General features: G+C 37.1%; 1 protein-coding gene across 1 annotated transcript in view; it reads left to right on the forward strand.

The window, feature by feature from the left end:
• The window catches only part of LOC111155448 (inositol monophosphatase domain containing 1), a 29,519-nt gene extending 14,152 nt beyond the window's left edge, over positions 1 to 15,367 (forward strand). The window contains exons 2-5 of the mRNA XM_022515611.1: positions 1,602 to 1,764; positions 3,078 to 3,173; positions 12,404 to 12,565; positions 14,317 to 15,367. Of these exons, the coding sequence (XP_022371319.1) occupies positions 1,602 to 1,764; positions 3,078 to 3,173; positions 12,404 to 12,565; positions 14,317 to 14,588 (693 nt within the window). The 3' untranslated portion in view covers positions 14,589 to 15,367. The remainder of the gene's footprint in view (positions 1 to 1,601; positions 1,765 to 3,077; positions 3,174 to 12,403; positions 12,566 to 14,316) is intronic.
• The last annotated feature ends 210 nt before the right edge of the window (positions 15,368 to 15,577 follow it).

Genomic DNA, 15,577 nt, shown 5'->3' on the forward strand with positions numbered 1-15,577 from the left:
AAGCAGATACTTAACTGTCTGAGCCACCCAAGTGCCCCTGCTCTAGCCATACTTCTTGCTTCCTGAATATACCCGGCACACTCCCACCTCAGGGCCTTTGCGTTTTTACTCCATGGGCTGGAAGGTGAGATGCCTGCTAGGCTCACTTCCTTTAAATTGTCATTCTAATACCACCTTTTCCTTAGCTACCCTATCTTTGAAAACAAACAGCAGCTTTATTGCAGCATATTTTGCATATATAATTTGCCCCTGGCAGTTGTCCATTTCAGTAGTTTTTCGATTTGCCAAAGTGTACAACTTTTGTCATTAATCAGTTTTAGAACATTTTTATCACCCTAATAATTAACCTGTGCTCATTTACTGTTAATCTCTGTTCCTACCCTTACCCCAGGCAATCGCTGATCTCTTGACTCTGTAGATAGGCCTTTTACAGACATTTCACATAAATGGAATCATCCAGTATGCGATCTCTTGTTTCTTGCTTATTTCACTTAGCATAATGTTTCGGGGGTTCCTCGGCCCTATAGTATGAATAGTACTTCATTTCTTTTTTGGCTGAATAATATTTCATTGTATGGATGTACCACGTTTTGTCTATCCATTCATCAGCTCATGGGCATTAGGTAGTTTCTAATTTTTGGCTAGTTAGTATGAATAATACCAGGCACCCTATCTTAAAGAATAACCATTCTTCTACTGTCCTACAACATACTTCTTCCCTGCTACATTTTATGTCTTCTTGTTGTCACTATTCAGCATATCACATTTTACTTATGTATCTTATTTATTGTTTATCTCCCTCTCTAGAATTTCTACTAAGCTCCACAAGGGCAGAGATTTTTGTCTCATGCTGATCACTTCTATACATCAGGCCCTAGAACTAGCATGTAGTAGGCAATCAGTAAACATTTGCAGAATCAGTGAAGAAATAAGTGAATGGATGGATTGGATGCTTATTATACACCATATTAAAAATATTTTTTGATTAAAGTGGCTTGATGTTTCTGGGATTTACTGTTTTTTGTCCTTTTGGATTACCCAGCTTAGCTTTGTTTACATTTTATAGTATACTAACTTATGATCTATTTGATTATTTCCATGTTTCTTTTTTCTCTTGATCAAAGGTATATTTTAGATGATTACTTTTCTAGGACATTGTGTCTCTTAGCATTCATCATTTCTCTGTTTTAAGGCATATTTCTTTTAAGTCCATTGTCACTTTTCTCTTCCTCTTATAGTTGATCGTGTTCAGTGTTCCATGATATTGTCAGTCTATTTTTACACTTTAGATCTACTGTTTTTTGTAAATAATGTTAAGCTTTAAATAGTTTTTTTCTTAGTTTTTCTATATTTCTCTATATTTGGATTCTCTTAGGCAACAAACTGCTTAAATATTAGATTAGAAAGTACTTGAAGACAGGATGTTGCTGGAATTTCTTTTATATATTTCCATTTTACAGTGAAATGCTTCAAAATAAAAATACTGTTTTACCTACTTTCAGTTTGTGTGATTTGGTCTGAAATGTTTTTCTGTCTTGTATTTTCTCAGGTGGCGTTTTTTTGTTTCTAAATTTTTCATCTGTCTTCTGTTTTTGGTGCAGATAAATACTGAGGAACATGTGGATGCAGCTGATCAGGAGGTTATCTTATGGGATCGTAAGATTCCTGAGGACATCCTGAAGGAAATAGCCACCCCTAAAGAGGTACCAGCAGAGAGTGTTACTGTCTGGATTGATCCACTTGATGCTACACAGGAATATACAGGTGACTCTACATTAAGATTGATTTCAGACTTTAGATTGCCATTATATATTGGAGAACCAGAACAAAGGCAGGTAATATATACTTGATAGTAAATACATTACCAATCTTACACAACTTTTCCAGTTAGATTTTAAGGATTAATGCAGTGCAGTATGAAACCTTTGGACTGGATCAGTTATTCTCAACCTTTCTCCCCTGACCCCAAAACCAGTATGTTGTGGCATACTCCTGTTGGTGGTAGTGATTCACTGTATCACTGATCCTTCAGTGAAGGGACATTTTTAGCAGTCAAAAAAAAATGGTTCCTATTGGACACCTGTTTATTGAAGTGTTTGTTTATTGAGTTATATATTGAGGTGTGAGTTCAGATATTTATTTATATAGCCAGAATGCAATATTTACTTGTGATTTGGGCAATTTAGGTTTTATTGCATATACATCTATCTTTGGAATTCAGAATAGTAGGCACCCAGGGGTAATTAAGTAGCAAAAGAGAGAATTACTCACCTCATCTCCATTTTCTTTCTTTCTTTCTTTCTTTCTTTCTTTCTTTTTTTTTTTTTCACCTAGTCCTAGCTTAGATTTCATTTCTATAGCTCCTCTCAGGCCTTGTTTCTCACCTGGAGATATCCAGTTCCTATTTTTTCTCTGTTCTGTTGGTGTATATGGTAAAGTTAATTGCTTATCTATGTGCCCTCCTTCTAAATGGTAAGTTCTGAGTGTGGGGCCTTCTGCTTCTTCATCTTTGTATTCTAGTTGCTAGGCACTGAACTTGACCATAGTAGACACTCAGTAGGTAGCTTTTTAGAGAACAGGAGGAAGATATACAAGGTATCTTAATAGTAACTGATATTAGAAAATATTTTGTAGAAATAGGTAATGGAAATGGGGAATATTGAGGGGATTTTTTTTTTAAGATTTTATTTATTTATTTGACACACACAAAGAGAGAGAGAGAGATCACAAGTAGGCAGAAAGGCAGGCAGAGAGGGAGGGGGAAGCAGGCTCCCTACGGAGCAGAGAGCCTGACGCCTGACATGGGGCTTGGTCCCAGGACCCTGAGATCATGACCTGAGCTGAAGGCAGAGGCTTAACCCACTGAGCCACCCAGGTGCCCCGAGGGGATTTTTTAAATAAAACTGTTTCCTAAACCAAAATTGGCCTGATCATATAATAGTGATGATATTTAGTGAGTACATCCCTTGTACAGAGACTAATTAAGTATTTGAGTTGATTTTCAAATTTAAAACTAAAAATTTGAATTATTTTAATAATTTTTGTTACTGTTTTTTTTGTTTTCTTTTTCTTCACAGAGGATCTTCGAAAGTATGTCACTACTATGGTATGTGTGGCTGTGAATGGTAAACCTGTACTAGGAGTGATACATAAACCATTTTCTGAATATACAGGTAAGAAATGCACTAGAGCTTTCGAGAGTTAATGTTATTAAGTCATACATTTGTAATACTTAACCACCCTATTAGAATCTCAGCTGTAGCTCAGCAATTATTAAAGTCAATCCCCTACCATACCTTACCCTTTTGTTGGATACAGTGAGGATTTTGTCATTGATAATGATAATATATAATGAAGCAGAGCTTTCTAAACTTTCTTTAGTGGCTAGAAACTGACAATGAGAGATAGTCAGTGTTGAGGAGTATAGTTGACACCAGCTGAATTCTTTCTCTTGTGCTGTTGCAGGGGATAAGGTCCAGGCCTCTTAACACATTGATTCCATGTGGGTTCTGAGATCCACCATCAGGGACCTTAGCCAAATCTGTTGTCACATTAGAAAATGAGCTTGATATTGTGGTGGTTAAGGGGAATGGCAACTTGGCAGCCTCAGCATCAAAATTAGATGCTGTTAACAGTGGAAGTCTTACTAATCAGGCTAATCCTAGTATAGCACTGGACACTTTTTCAGAGTTCAGTTTCAGAGTTCATTTGACCCTTGCCTACCCCACCTTCTTGATGTAGTCATGTTTGTTAGCTTTGTGCAGATGGCAGGTGAGATCTTTGATCGTCATGTTGGGAGTTGAGAGTATAGAATACCATGTCAGAGAGCTTCCCCTGCAGCTCAGGATGACCTTACCCAAAGCCTTTCCAGTGCTAGTGAATACTGGCATGACATTTTGGTATCAGCACAACCATTATGCTGTAGTTTGCCGGAGAGGCTAGCCATGGTCTTCTGAGTAGCAGTGATAGCGTGTGGCCTGTGGTTCCAAGTCCAGAATGATGCCATGAGTCGTCTGGGTAGAGAAGTTGAGGGAAAGAATTAGTGGTGTTAAGCAATATCACTGACAGCCCGAAGGGACTCATCATAGTTTTAAATTTGTCATTCCCATCAAGAACATGGGGCAAACATTATTGCCTTTTAGCTCCACTGTTCTCTAAAGCAATGAGGTTCTTGATGGTGACAGTATCCATTTTGCCATTGCCTGTGTTGAAAAAGGCCTTAATGGCAAGATGTTTTGGGTTGAATAATTGCCCCCTCAAATTCATGTTCACTCCTATATTAGTTTCCTAGGGTTGCCATAAAAACAAAAAGAAAAAAACCTACAAACTGCGTGTCTTTAAACAACAGATACATAGTCTAACAGAGTTTTGGAGGCTTGAAGGCCTCAAGGTGTTGGCAGAGACATGCTCTCTTTGAAACCTGTAAGGGAGAATTCTTCCATGTTTCTCTCTTAGTTTCTAATAGTTTCACAGCAGTCTGTTGTGTTCCTTGGCTTGTGAAGACATCACTCTGTTCTCTGCCTTCAACACCTCATGGCATTCTGCCTATGTCTCTGGGTTACTTCTTATGAAGACACCAGTCATACTGGATGAAAAGCCCACCCTACTCTGCTGTGGCCTTATTTAACTGATTAAATCTGCAATAACCCTGTTTGCAAATAAGGTCTGATTCTGCTATGCTGGCGATTAGGACTCAGTATATCTTTTGAGGGACGTAAACCCCTAACAGTCAGAACTTCAGAATGTGACCTTATTTGAAAGTCAGGTCTTTACAGATGTAATTAAGGTAAGTTATCAGGATAAGATCATCCTGGATTAGGGTAGGTCCTTAAATCAATGAGAGTGTCCTTATAAGAAACCAGGATTGCTGAGACATGGGGGATTGGATAGGACGGTAGGGGCACAGAGGTAGAGGAGTGATGCATATCAGCCAAAAAAACACCAAAGATTGCTGGCAGCTGCTGGAAGCTAGAAGAGAGGCATGGAATGAATTCCCCAGAAGTAATAAACCCTACCAGTCCCAGTATCTGGATTTTGGATTGCCAGTACATTTCATGAACTGTGAAATGTGTGAGCTTCCAAGACTGAGAAAGTAAATTTCTCTTCTTCTAAGCCACCGTGTTTATGGTAGTTTGTCATGATAGCCCTAGGAAACAAATACACCCAGCATCCATACAGCCAGCTCTGGTGTTTACTCCACCCTTCTCACTGTGCCTCAGTGTGTGGCTGACACTGCATAAAAAGGCTGGCTGTCAAGTGGACAGAAATGGAGACAAGGTTAATTTTTGACTACTCTTAAAACTTACTTGCTTTGCGGAATACTTTGTATCTCAGATTCCAGCTCCTCTGAGATTGGCTGAACATAGACCAAATCTGTTTTGTGTTAATCTGACCTTATATCTTCTTTTCATAATCCATATAGTTTTTACAGTTAACAATTTGATGAGCTGTAAAGAATTTATGTCATTATTGCAACAGTGCGCCTTAAAATTAATTATGTAATTGTTTTATGGTTTGTGGGTTGCTTTCACATGTTTCCTTTAATCCTTACTGCATAAGTGAGGCTATAGGTTAGGCTACTAATTTAGGCTGTTGTAATACAGTGCACCAGAATAAGAGAGTTTGAACAAAATAGTTGATTTCTCTCTTCTCTAACAGTCCATATGCAAACAGATCAGGCATGCAGGCTATTCTCTTTTGTTGCTTTGCCTTGCTAAATTTTGGTGCCCCCTTCTGCTTGACTGAGGATGGCTCTCTGGTTTATCCACATTTCACCAGTGAAGAGGATCAAAGGGAGATGTGGACATTTTCTGCTAAGGGTTTGTCCTATAAGTTGCATGCATCACTTCAGCTCATATCCCATCAACCAAAACGTAGCTTGAACCCAGCCGTAGGGGAGGTTATGAAATGTGGTCTTTATTTTTCAGTGGCCATCCAAGCTTCCAGTTTAAGGGTTCTGTCACTTAGGGAGAATAGGGCAAGTGGATATTAGAGCATAACTTAATTTAGCAGTATTGCTACACTTAGTATAACACATGAGAGAAGGGTACACTTACTAATACTACCACTTACAGATGAGGAAATGAGACTTAGAAGTTTGGTACTTTCCTCAAGGTCATCCAGCTAAATTAGAGGAGGAAGCAACCTTAGGAATTTTATGCAATTCAATATATCACACCACTTTCATAATAACTCAACAATTCCTAACATTTGTATAGTGGTTAACTATTTGCAATAAACTAAATTATCTCATTTAAACCTTGTGATAACTCTGTGAGACAAAGATAAGTGTTGTTATTTTTGTTTTTTTATAGATGGGAAAAGGGGCTTAGCAAAGTTCTTATGAAAGCCAATAGTTCCTAATGTTACAGCAAGAGCTAACCACTCCTTATGAATATCACACATTTGTTTAGTATTTTCACAGTTTATGAAGTCTATTGACATAAATTCATTTCAGCCTCAAAAATCACTCTGGAAAGTATATAAAAGAGGAATTATAGTGACTTTCAATTAAAGAAAGAAAAACAGGCATGTAAAGTTTAAGTCTTTGAAGTCCTTTTTTTTTTCTTTTTTTCCTTTCCTTTTCCTTCCTTCCTTCCTTCCTTCCTTCCTTCCTTCCTTTCTAAATTGAAGTATAGTTGACTCATTTTTTGATAGTGTTCCTCATTGCCTATCTATATCAGTTAGGGTTGCATTTATCTGTATACAGATAAGTAAGTTTTATTTTTCTCATGTAGTTAAAGATGGGCAAATGGCAGGAAGGTTCAGTTTATGATAACTGTTAAGCACCTGAATCTTCTTTTTGCCTTTTCTCTTAGAAGGTAGCTTTTTGTTTGCTTGCTTACAAAGATGGGTGCTTTCAGTTTCCATGGTTTTCTTCCAGGCTGGAAGAAAGGGGAAAGAAGAGGGACAAAAGATCTATCCCAGATATTCTTTGTATTAGGAAGGAGTAACTTTAAGCCCTCTGCTCCATCTCATTAGCCAAATGTCACATGGCCCCATTAGCTGCAAACAGCCTGCTACTCCAGAGAGAATTAGAATCATAATAAAGGAAATGAAGAGGAAGTTGGTACTGGATAGGCGAAGAGATTCACATTCTTTGGGTCCTGATTTCCACATCTGTTCATTTTAGGGGTGGGAGAATAAGGATCATAAAAAATGCCCATTTAAAAAATAATTTATTCCATGAGACTATGTATCCCCTCCCCCTAGAGTCTTAACCTCCTCTAAAATAAAAAAGCCCAAAGTTTCTAACTTAGGAACAGCTTGTGTTTCAAAATGGTTTCTGTAAGTTGTAAGAAAATGCCCTGTTCTTCTGTGATGCTGCTAAGTTGTCCAGTATGCTGGAACAAAGGCACTTGCTAGTCAGCAAACATTCTAGAAGAATCAATAAGTCCTTAATTAGGTGTGGGGTGACCTTCTGTTCCTGGATCGAAGGTGTGTTTGGCTTGTGTTCTCTTTTTGGACTGTTATTTTCAGATCCAGACTGTATATTGATGTTGGCAGAGTACCAACTATCAAGTATTATATGCTAACCAGAATTTAGCTACACTTGACTATAATGGGAGCTAGATAGTATTGTTGTTGGCAGCAGGTAGAGCAAAACTGATCAAAATCCTTACCAGACTTAATTAGAAGTAGTTCACTGCGTTCGAAATCCTAAGAAGCAACAGGTACTTAAATAGTATTTTAACAAAGTAATATATAAATATATGAGTGTAATAGTATATCCATGCAGTGGAAATTTGCAGCCAAGTTATAATGTCTGAAATATGTAGCAAAGTACCAGTCACTTTTTATTTCCCACTCAACTTTTTTTTTTTAGCATATCCTCAGATAGAGTAAACACATTGTTAGCTGCTATTTTACCTTTTCATGATTACCTTGTCATCATCATCAATCATTTAAGCACCTACTGAATTTTTTTAAAGTGCTTGAAATAATTTGTCCATGTATGTGTTAGGACAGAATTTATTGAAATTCTGTAACATGAAATACATTTTTAAAATATTAAATTACTAATTCTTATCTAAGATTATTCTGGTACTAAGATAGGCTATCTTTATTCTCTTACACAATACTGACCTCTAGAGATGCAGCATTGTAAATTCATTTCTTAATAAAACCATGTTTTTACTGATCATTTCTAAAGAGAATTGAGGGTTTTTTTTGTTTTGCTTTCTCCTTTCTCATTTTTTAACTTCTTTGTGGATAATTTCAAACAAACATAAAATTGTACAGAATTTTCATATGCTCTTTCATCAAAATTTAACAGTTGAACGTTTCTTTATATTTGCTTTTTTTTAATGTCCTTAAAAGAAAATTACAAGGATTGTGACATTTTATGCCTATATATGTCACTATGCATCTCTTAATATACTATTAATGTAATACTATTTTTTGTACTATTATGAATATAATAATATAATTAACGTTTATTCCCTAATTGATCCCATATTCACATTTCCTCCAGTTGTTTCTAAAGTGGATTTTATAACTGGTTACTTCAAACCAGGATCTAGTCAAGTAACATGCATTTTTTTTTTTTTTTTTTTTTTTTGGTGGTTTTGTTAAGTTCTCTTAATCTAGAACAACCTCCAGTCCTGTTCTTCCCCATGACATTGACATGTTGAGATCAAGTTAGTTGTTACATAATGTCCTGCTTTTTGGACTCTTCTGATTATTTCCTCAGAGTGTCATTTAACTTACTTACTTTTCATCTTCTTTTTCTTATAAAATGCAAATTATATCTGAAGTCTTGATTGGATTAAGGTTGATTTTTGTCAAGAATACATTGTAGATTTTCTTCATGTATTTCCTACTGCATCATTTTATATGACATAAATATCTAGTCTTATTATTAGTGATGCTGTAAGATGGTTCAAGTGGTCTTGACCAGATCTCTGTTATAAATTATTTTGATTCCCTTGCTACCAGCAAGTAGTCTGGAGAAATATTTTGGCACCATTTGAAATCGGGATTCTATTTATCGTTTCAAAGAATAATTTTAAGATCTATTAAAGACGTGAAATGGGATTTTCTAATTCTGTTGTATTTTCTATACATGAGCTGGAATTCTACTGAGAAATTTCTTCCATCAGCTGGAGTTACTTTTTTATCCTGAAAGGTAGTTCCTGTTAGGAAGACAAAATACATGTTTAACTTTTTTTCTTCACCAATTTCAAAGTAAGGACTTAGGGTAAAAACTACCTCCAGGGGGAACAAATGTTATTTTTTCGATGAAGAGCAAACTTTGCCTTTATTTTTTTGATATCCTTAAGGTCTCATGGATTTTTGTATATTCACTGCTATTCAAACTACAGATACTGTTTTTTAAGTTAAATCTGTTTTTTTCCTTGCCCACTTTTACTAACTATATATGCCTTTTTGTTTAAATGCCATTATATGGTCCTTTGCCTTAGGTGTCTCCTCTGTTGGTTCTCCCCTATGAGCAACAATGAAATCAACTTATTTTAGGCTCCTTGACTACCATCCCATTTTAGTAAGTCATATCTTTCTTGATATGTGTGTTTCTGCCATTCAGCTCTTCTGATTTAAATGGTATCCTTCGACTCTCCCAAGTCAACTGTGAGATAACATTGACACACACTTTTATTCTTCCACCTGTATTCCTATCTTTGGTTTTCTCTTAAATCCACAGTTAAATTTATTCAGTGTTGACCAACAGTGCTTTTGCTAAGAGATCTTCAGTCATCTTTTGGTTGGATAAAACTTGTCCTCTAGTAGATTACTTTAGGAGAGCTAGCTCATCCAGGTCATATTACGTGAGTTCTCACGTGTTAAAAGCTTTTTCTGTAACCTTCATTCTTGAAAGACTCTCAGCTACTTATAGACTCTTTGGTTTAGCCCTGTGTCCTTGGGTTACTCTAATAAATTACCATAAACTAGAGGGCTTAAAACAGCAGAAATTTATTTTTTCACAGTTCTGAGGGCCAGAAGTCTGATAGCACGTTGTTGGCAGTGTTGTGTGCCCTCTGAAAGCTCAAGGAAAGAATCTTCCCTTGCATCTTCCAGCTTCCGGTAGCTCCAGGTGTTCATTGACATGCCTTGATTCGTAGACATACCACTCCAGTTCGTACCTCCAGTTCACATTCTCCTGGTATATATTTCTCTGTCATCTGTTTTTATAAGGGCCCGCTCTAATCCAATATGACCTCAACTTGAATTACATCTGCAAAGACCCTATATCCAAATGAGGTCATATTCTGAAGGTTCCCCGCGACCGGAATTTTAGTAGGACACTCACTATACACTCTTTTTTTCTTGGGTAGAAACTGTTGGACTGATACAGTATCTGTGTGGGTGCATGTTGAAGCTTATTGGCAGAAAAGCTGATAATCTGATTTTCTTTCCTTTGTGAGTAGCTCAGACTTCTGTGTCTATTAACCTTCTCTCTGGTCCCCTTTACCTGTTTGCTTGTTTCACTTATTTTTTGCTTTTCTCATTGCTTGCTGTGCTTTTCAATCAATCTGTTGCCTTTCTGTGTATCCTGTGATCTAGTGCTAAGTCTTAAATGATTTTGTCTTTTTGTTGTTGTTTGCAGTTTCTTTCCTGTATTATGTGCGTTCCCATTTCATATCTTCTATCTTTCCTGAGTTATATTTTGTTCCATAGTGTTTTTGTTGTTGTTGCTTATTTATTTTTAATCGTCTTCGAATGTTGTGTTAGTTTTACTCTGCTTTAGAGAAATTTTCAAGTAGCCTGAAATGTTTTAACCTTCATTGATTGTGTTTTCTTCTTAGACTTCTTAGTGGACATTGCAGTTGTACATATTTCTTACATTTGGGCCGGCCACCGGCAGTAGATGGGAAGGTGGCAGAAAAGGAGTTTGGGTTGTTGTCAGTTCAGGAAATGTATTTTCTGTTAGAGCGAGGAAGGCATTATCTTTATTATCAGGCATCTTTTTTGTTTTCACTTGTCTGGATCTTGTCTTGTTTTAGTAAAGTCCTTATCTTCAACCTGTTCTTTTCTTCTGCTTGCTGTCTTCCATTTGTCTCATGGGGACACTTTCTGAAAGATGTTGTATGTCATCTGGTCTGTTGTGAGAACTTCACTTTGGCTCTGTGTCTTCTCCAGGCCTCCTCTTATAACTGCTCTGTTGCCATATCTCGGGCCTACTTTCAGTAGTTCTCATTTTAGTTGGGACCTTTTTCTTCTGGGGAGAAATCCTGGCTGTTCTCTGAGTCCTACCACCACTGAGAGGCCTCCACCCTCTTGGCACTTCTGTGAAGCTCCTGCCGTATTCCCCACACTAGGCTCAGCTCTGGCACTCATTCTACTGATCTTCGGTATTTACTTCCCTCTTTTTCATAAATTTGTGTTCATGACTATTCTTCATCTCCTTCTTATTCTTTAGCTATTGATTAAGGGTGGTGTTATTTGCTCTTCTTGTTGCAGTGTATGGTTTTCAGAAAGAAGTGTGAGAGGAGTCCAAAAGACTGCCATCATCCTTGGGCAGCTCAGAAACCCAGACACTCTGTTCATTTTTCTTATTTTTTCCTGCAGCCGGGAGTAAGTGGTAATGCAGCTGCTTTCATTGCTAGCCATGGTGGACTGTGTTTTACCCCATAGTGAGTGACTGCTAGAACAACAGTCTAATTGGGATAATTCTGAGTAAGTTTATTTTCTTGTATAGCTTGGTGTAGTTAGTAAAGAAAACTATTTCAGGCCATTTCTAGGGTCTCCTCACCTTCTTAGAAATTTCTGTTTTATTTTGAAATCTAGAGCATTTTCTTTTTATATTCTCATGATAAAGCAGATGTGTAAATCTAACTCACCTCTCTGTTTTATGTTTATCATTGAAACCATAAATACATCAGAAGTAGATAGGAGGAGAAAACAGTAGGAGGAGGAGTAGTAAGGAAAAGAAAATAGGAGGAGGAAAAAACCTGTTTTAAATTTTGAATTATTCAGGGTAACTAGTTGTCTTTATGTCCTAGGTTGTCGTAGTTGAGTTCCCCAGGAACCGGACTTTGGGGATGGAGATTAGCATGCAGGATATTCAGGAAGAGTACCTTGGGATCAAAGTTGTGTAAGGTAGGGAAGGAAGCCAGATTAGGTACAGAGAGATAATTGATGCAGTATTATTTAGCACCTCACTGGGAGGTAGAGCCTGGGAGTTCTTAAGCCAGGTTTTTAGTAGTCATTATCTCTGGTTGGGCAGGATTATGTGGCCTTTTTAGCTTTGTCTTAATATTTGCCTATCTTAATGTATAAAAATGTTAAATATTACTTGCTCTCAGAAAAAAAGTATTTCTATTTTTGGGGAGAACATACAAGTAATTCTGGGGAAAAGGGTATTTTGTTGGTCAATTCTTGGTACTTTGAGTTCCTGTTTCAAAAAGTTTCAGTGCTACTAATGAATATTATATTTCCTTTTCAGCTTGGGCAATGGTAGATGGTGGGTCCAATGTGAAAGCCCGCACTTCCTACAATGAGAAGACCCCAAGGATCGTAGTGTCACGCTCACATTCAGGAATGGTCAAACAGGTTGCTCTTCAGAGTTTTGGAAACCAGACTACCATTATCCCAGCTGGTGGTGCTGGTACGTTCCAACTCCCCTGTAGTGCCTGGGGACAGTGTCCCAGCAAGGTTAAGGCTTATGTCGGGAGAAAGATTTTATATTCCTGTGCTTGGGAAAAAAGTGAGAATGGAGAGTGTACTTTGCAGACAGGCATGGTCTCCTACTTGGTTATCTCTAGGGTGAGATTTCAGTCACACGTGCCTTCTTGTTAGAAAGGACCTCACAGTTGCGCCTGGGTGGCTCATTAGGGTCAGCGTCCATGTTGATTTCCTTGCTTGGTGGGGGGGCCTGCTGCTCCCTCTCCCTCTGTCCGCTACTCCCCCTGCTTGTGCATGTGCGTGCTCGCTCTCTCTCTCACTGTGAAATAGATAAATAAAATCTTTTTTTTTTTTTTTAAAAAGAAAGGAAAGAATGAAACCACCTCACTGTAGGGCCAATAGACTCAGTATAGTGACTGCTGTTCCTTAAATACTACAAAAGTATCTTCATGTCAGTGATGTATCAGCAACAGTGATTTTATATATGATGTAATTTCAAAGTAATTGTGCTGTTAGGATAACTGTAGGACTGTCAGGGAGAGAAGGGAAGATCAAGCACAGTCCCATGCTCCCTGTGGCCCCAAGATGCCAGGGATCCTCATAAGTATTACTAGGATGACTAAACCCTGGGCACTTGTAACACCTGTGAACTCCTCAGCTTGTATGTCTGGGATGAGCCAGAGTCTGGGAGCCACTCTGTTTACTGTATGTTCTGCTCTGTTTTATTACCTGTTGCTGACCAGGGGTCAGCTTACTTTTTCTTAAAGGCCGGAGAGTAAATATTTCAGGCTTTATGAGCCACGTGTAGACTCTCTTGCCTACTATTCTTGGATTTTTGTTTTGTCACCACGCTTTAAAAATATGAAAACCATTCACAGCTTGAGGGTTGTACAGAAATAGTGCATGGCCTGGATTTGGCTCACAGGCCATTTGCCTGCCCTTGTTTTGAGTGCTGTTTAATATGACAGAAGTGTTTTAATTCAAATAAGTAAGAAATTATAGTCTGAAATGTGTGTTTGAAAACCTTTTCACTATAGTAATAAAGGGAAGAGTAATGCTTATTAACTTTTAAGCCTAATAGTTTTAATTTAGTGATTACATATATGTACCTTACTTAGTATGACTTTATTATTTCCCTGTAAGCCCTCTGTTAATGTTGGTTAGGAAGGGTAATGTTCAGAATACCCAGTATGAATGGGATAAACCAGATTCAAGACCTGGTTTCTTCTCTTTGTTTAATTATTTTTAAAAAATTATGCCTCATCAAAAAAAAAAAAAATTCTGCTTCATTACAAAAAAGGCTTGAGATTGTGTTATTTTATCTTCTTTCAAATCCATTGTTCCTAGAAATTCAGATGAAATCCGTGGGTATTTAGCTTCAGTATAGTATTCCATAGGAAATGATACACAGTGAATGTAAAAACATTCACAAAGTAGATTTAAATTTAAAAGATTATAGATGTGTATTTGGTTACACTTGAGAATAGCTTTGTAAAGTCCTTTATATATTTTTTGCTCATTTGGATTTAATGTCTGCACTGTTAACTTTCTTGAAAAAAGAACAAAACTATTTTTAAATAATTTTAGATTTCACATGTTGGGTATAGTCTATGTAGAGATAGTATAGAGAACTCCTGCCTGTTGTGTGCTGTTATTCTTCACAATTACTCTTAAAAAGTAAGCTACTTTTTAAATCTTTTGAGTTGTAATCTAAATTCTTTGTTTACCTTTTAGGTTATAAAGTTTTAGCACTCTTGGATGTGCCTGATAAAAGTCAAGAAAAAGCTGATCTATATATCCATGTGACATATATCAAAAAATGGGATATATGTGCTGGCAATGCCATCTTAAAAGCCCTTGGGGGGCATATGACTACCTTGAGTGGTGAAGAAATCAGTTACACTGGTTCCGACGGCATTGAAGGAGGGCTTCTTGCTAGCATCAGAATGAACCACCAAGCTCTGGTCAGAAAACTTCCAGATCTAGAGAAGACAGGACATAAATAAGCAAAGGCAGTCACAGATCACAGCTCTTCCTCAGTTGAACAGTCAACATGAAGCGTCTGGGGGCTTCAAACGCATCGGTGGAGACTCTGCATGGTTAAGGCCATCCTGAACTTTTTAAGTATTTATGAAGCATCAGAGACTTACTGTCCCTGTAATAGGATGCAAGATCAGGGAAAGTGGGTTGCTTCGTGTCTCAAGTATTGTCTTTATTTTTGAGACTATTTTCGTATGGTTGTCCTACACGAGGCGCGCGCACACACACCTGCATACACACACACACACACACACACACACACACACACAATTTGTGAATTAAAATCTATAGCTGAGTCTACATTGTTATGAGTCACCATTTTCACACAACATCATGAATCTTCACTATTTGTTAGTACTTTCATACAGAATTGGGCTGAAGAAAGGATTGATTTTATGTAGATTTAATACTACTTTACAGTTGTATCTCATTGAAAATAAAGTAATTGGGGGTTTTTACCCCTAATTCAGATGGAAAGCACAAGAAGCCACACATTCATTAATATGCAACAAATGCTCTATTTATCTGTTGTTACTGAATATTTCTTATGGATTAAAAAAGAAAAAACTTAAATTGGTTTTTTTTCTTTGAAATTTTAATAATAAGTTCACCAGCTAGTCGAGAATATAGCTATATGATGATTGCGTTGTAATTGTAGTTTCTATGTGTGTATTTTTGTTTTGTTTTTTGTTTTGGTACAGAAAAGTGTATTTGTACCCATGGGTCCAACATTCCTGCCATCTTACTCTTGATTTTTGTTTGCTCTGTGGACATTGCATGGTCCCATCCTTTCCCTCCTAACCAACATTTAGTCTTTAACACGTAAGGTTTGGATTAAGGTTTCAGGGTTAGCACTAGGATTTTGGTACATTTTCTCCTTAGGGATAAATTATGCACTATACGAATATAAATTATTCTGTTAGTTGAGTTATTTGATATTACACAAATTGAGCTA

This window comes from Enhydra lutris, unplaced genomic scaffold, assembly GCF_002288905.1.
Source record: "Enhydra lutris kenyoni isolate GAN:26980312 unplaced genomic scaffold, ASM228890v2 scaffoldscaffold41, whole genome shotgun sequence".
Classification (NCBI taxonomy): Eukaryota; Metazoa; Chordata; class Mammalia; order Carnivora; family Mustelidae; genus Enhydra; species Enhydra lutris.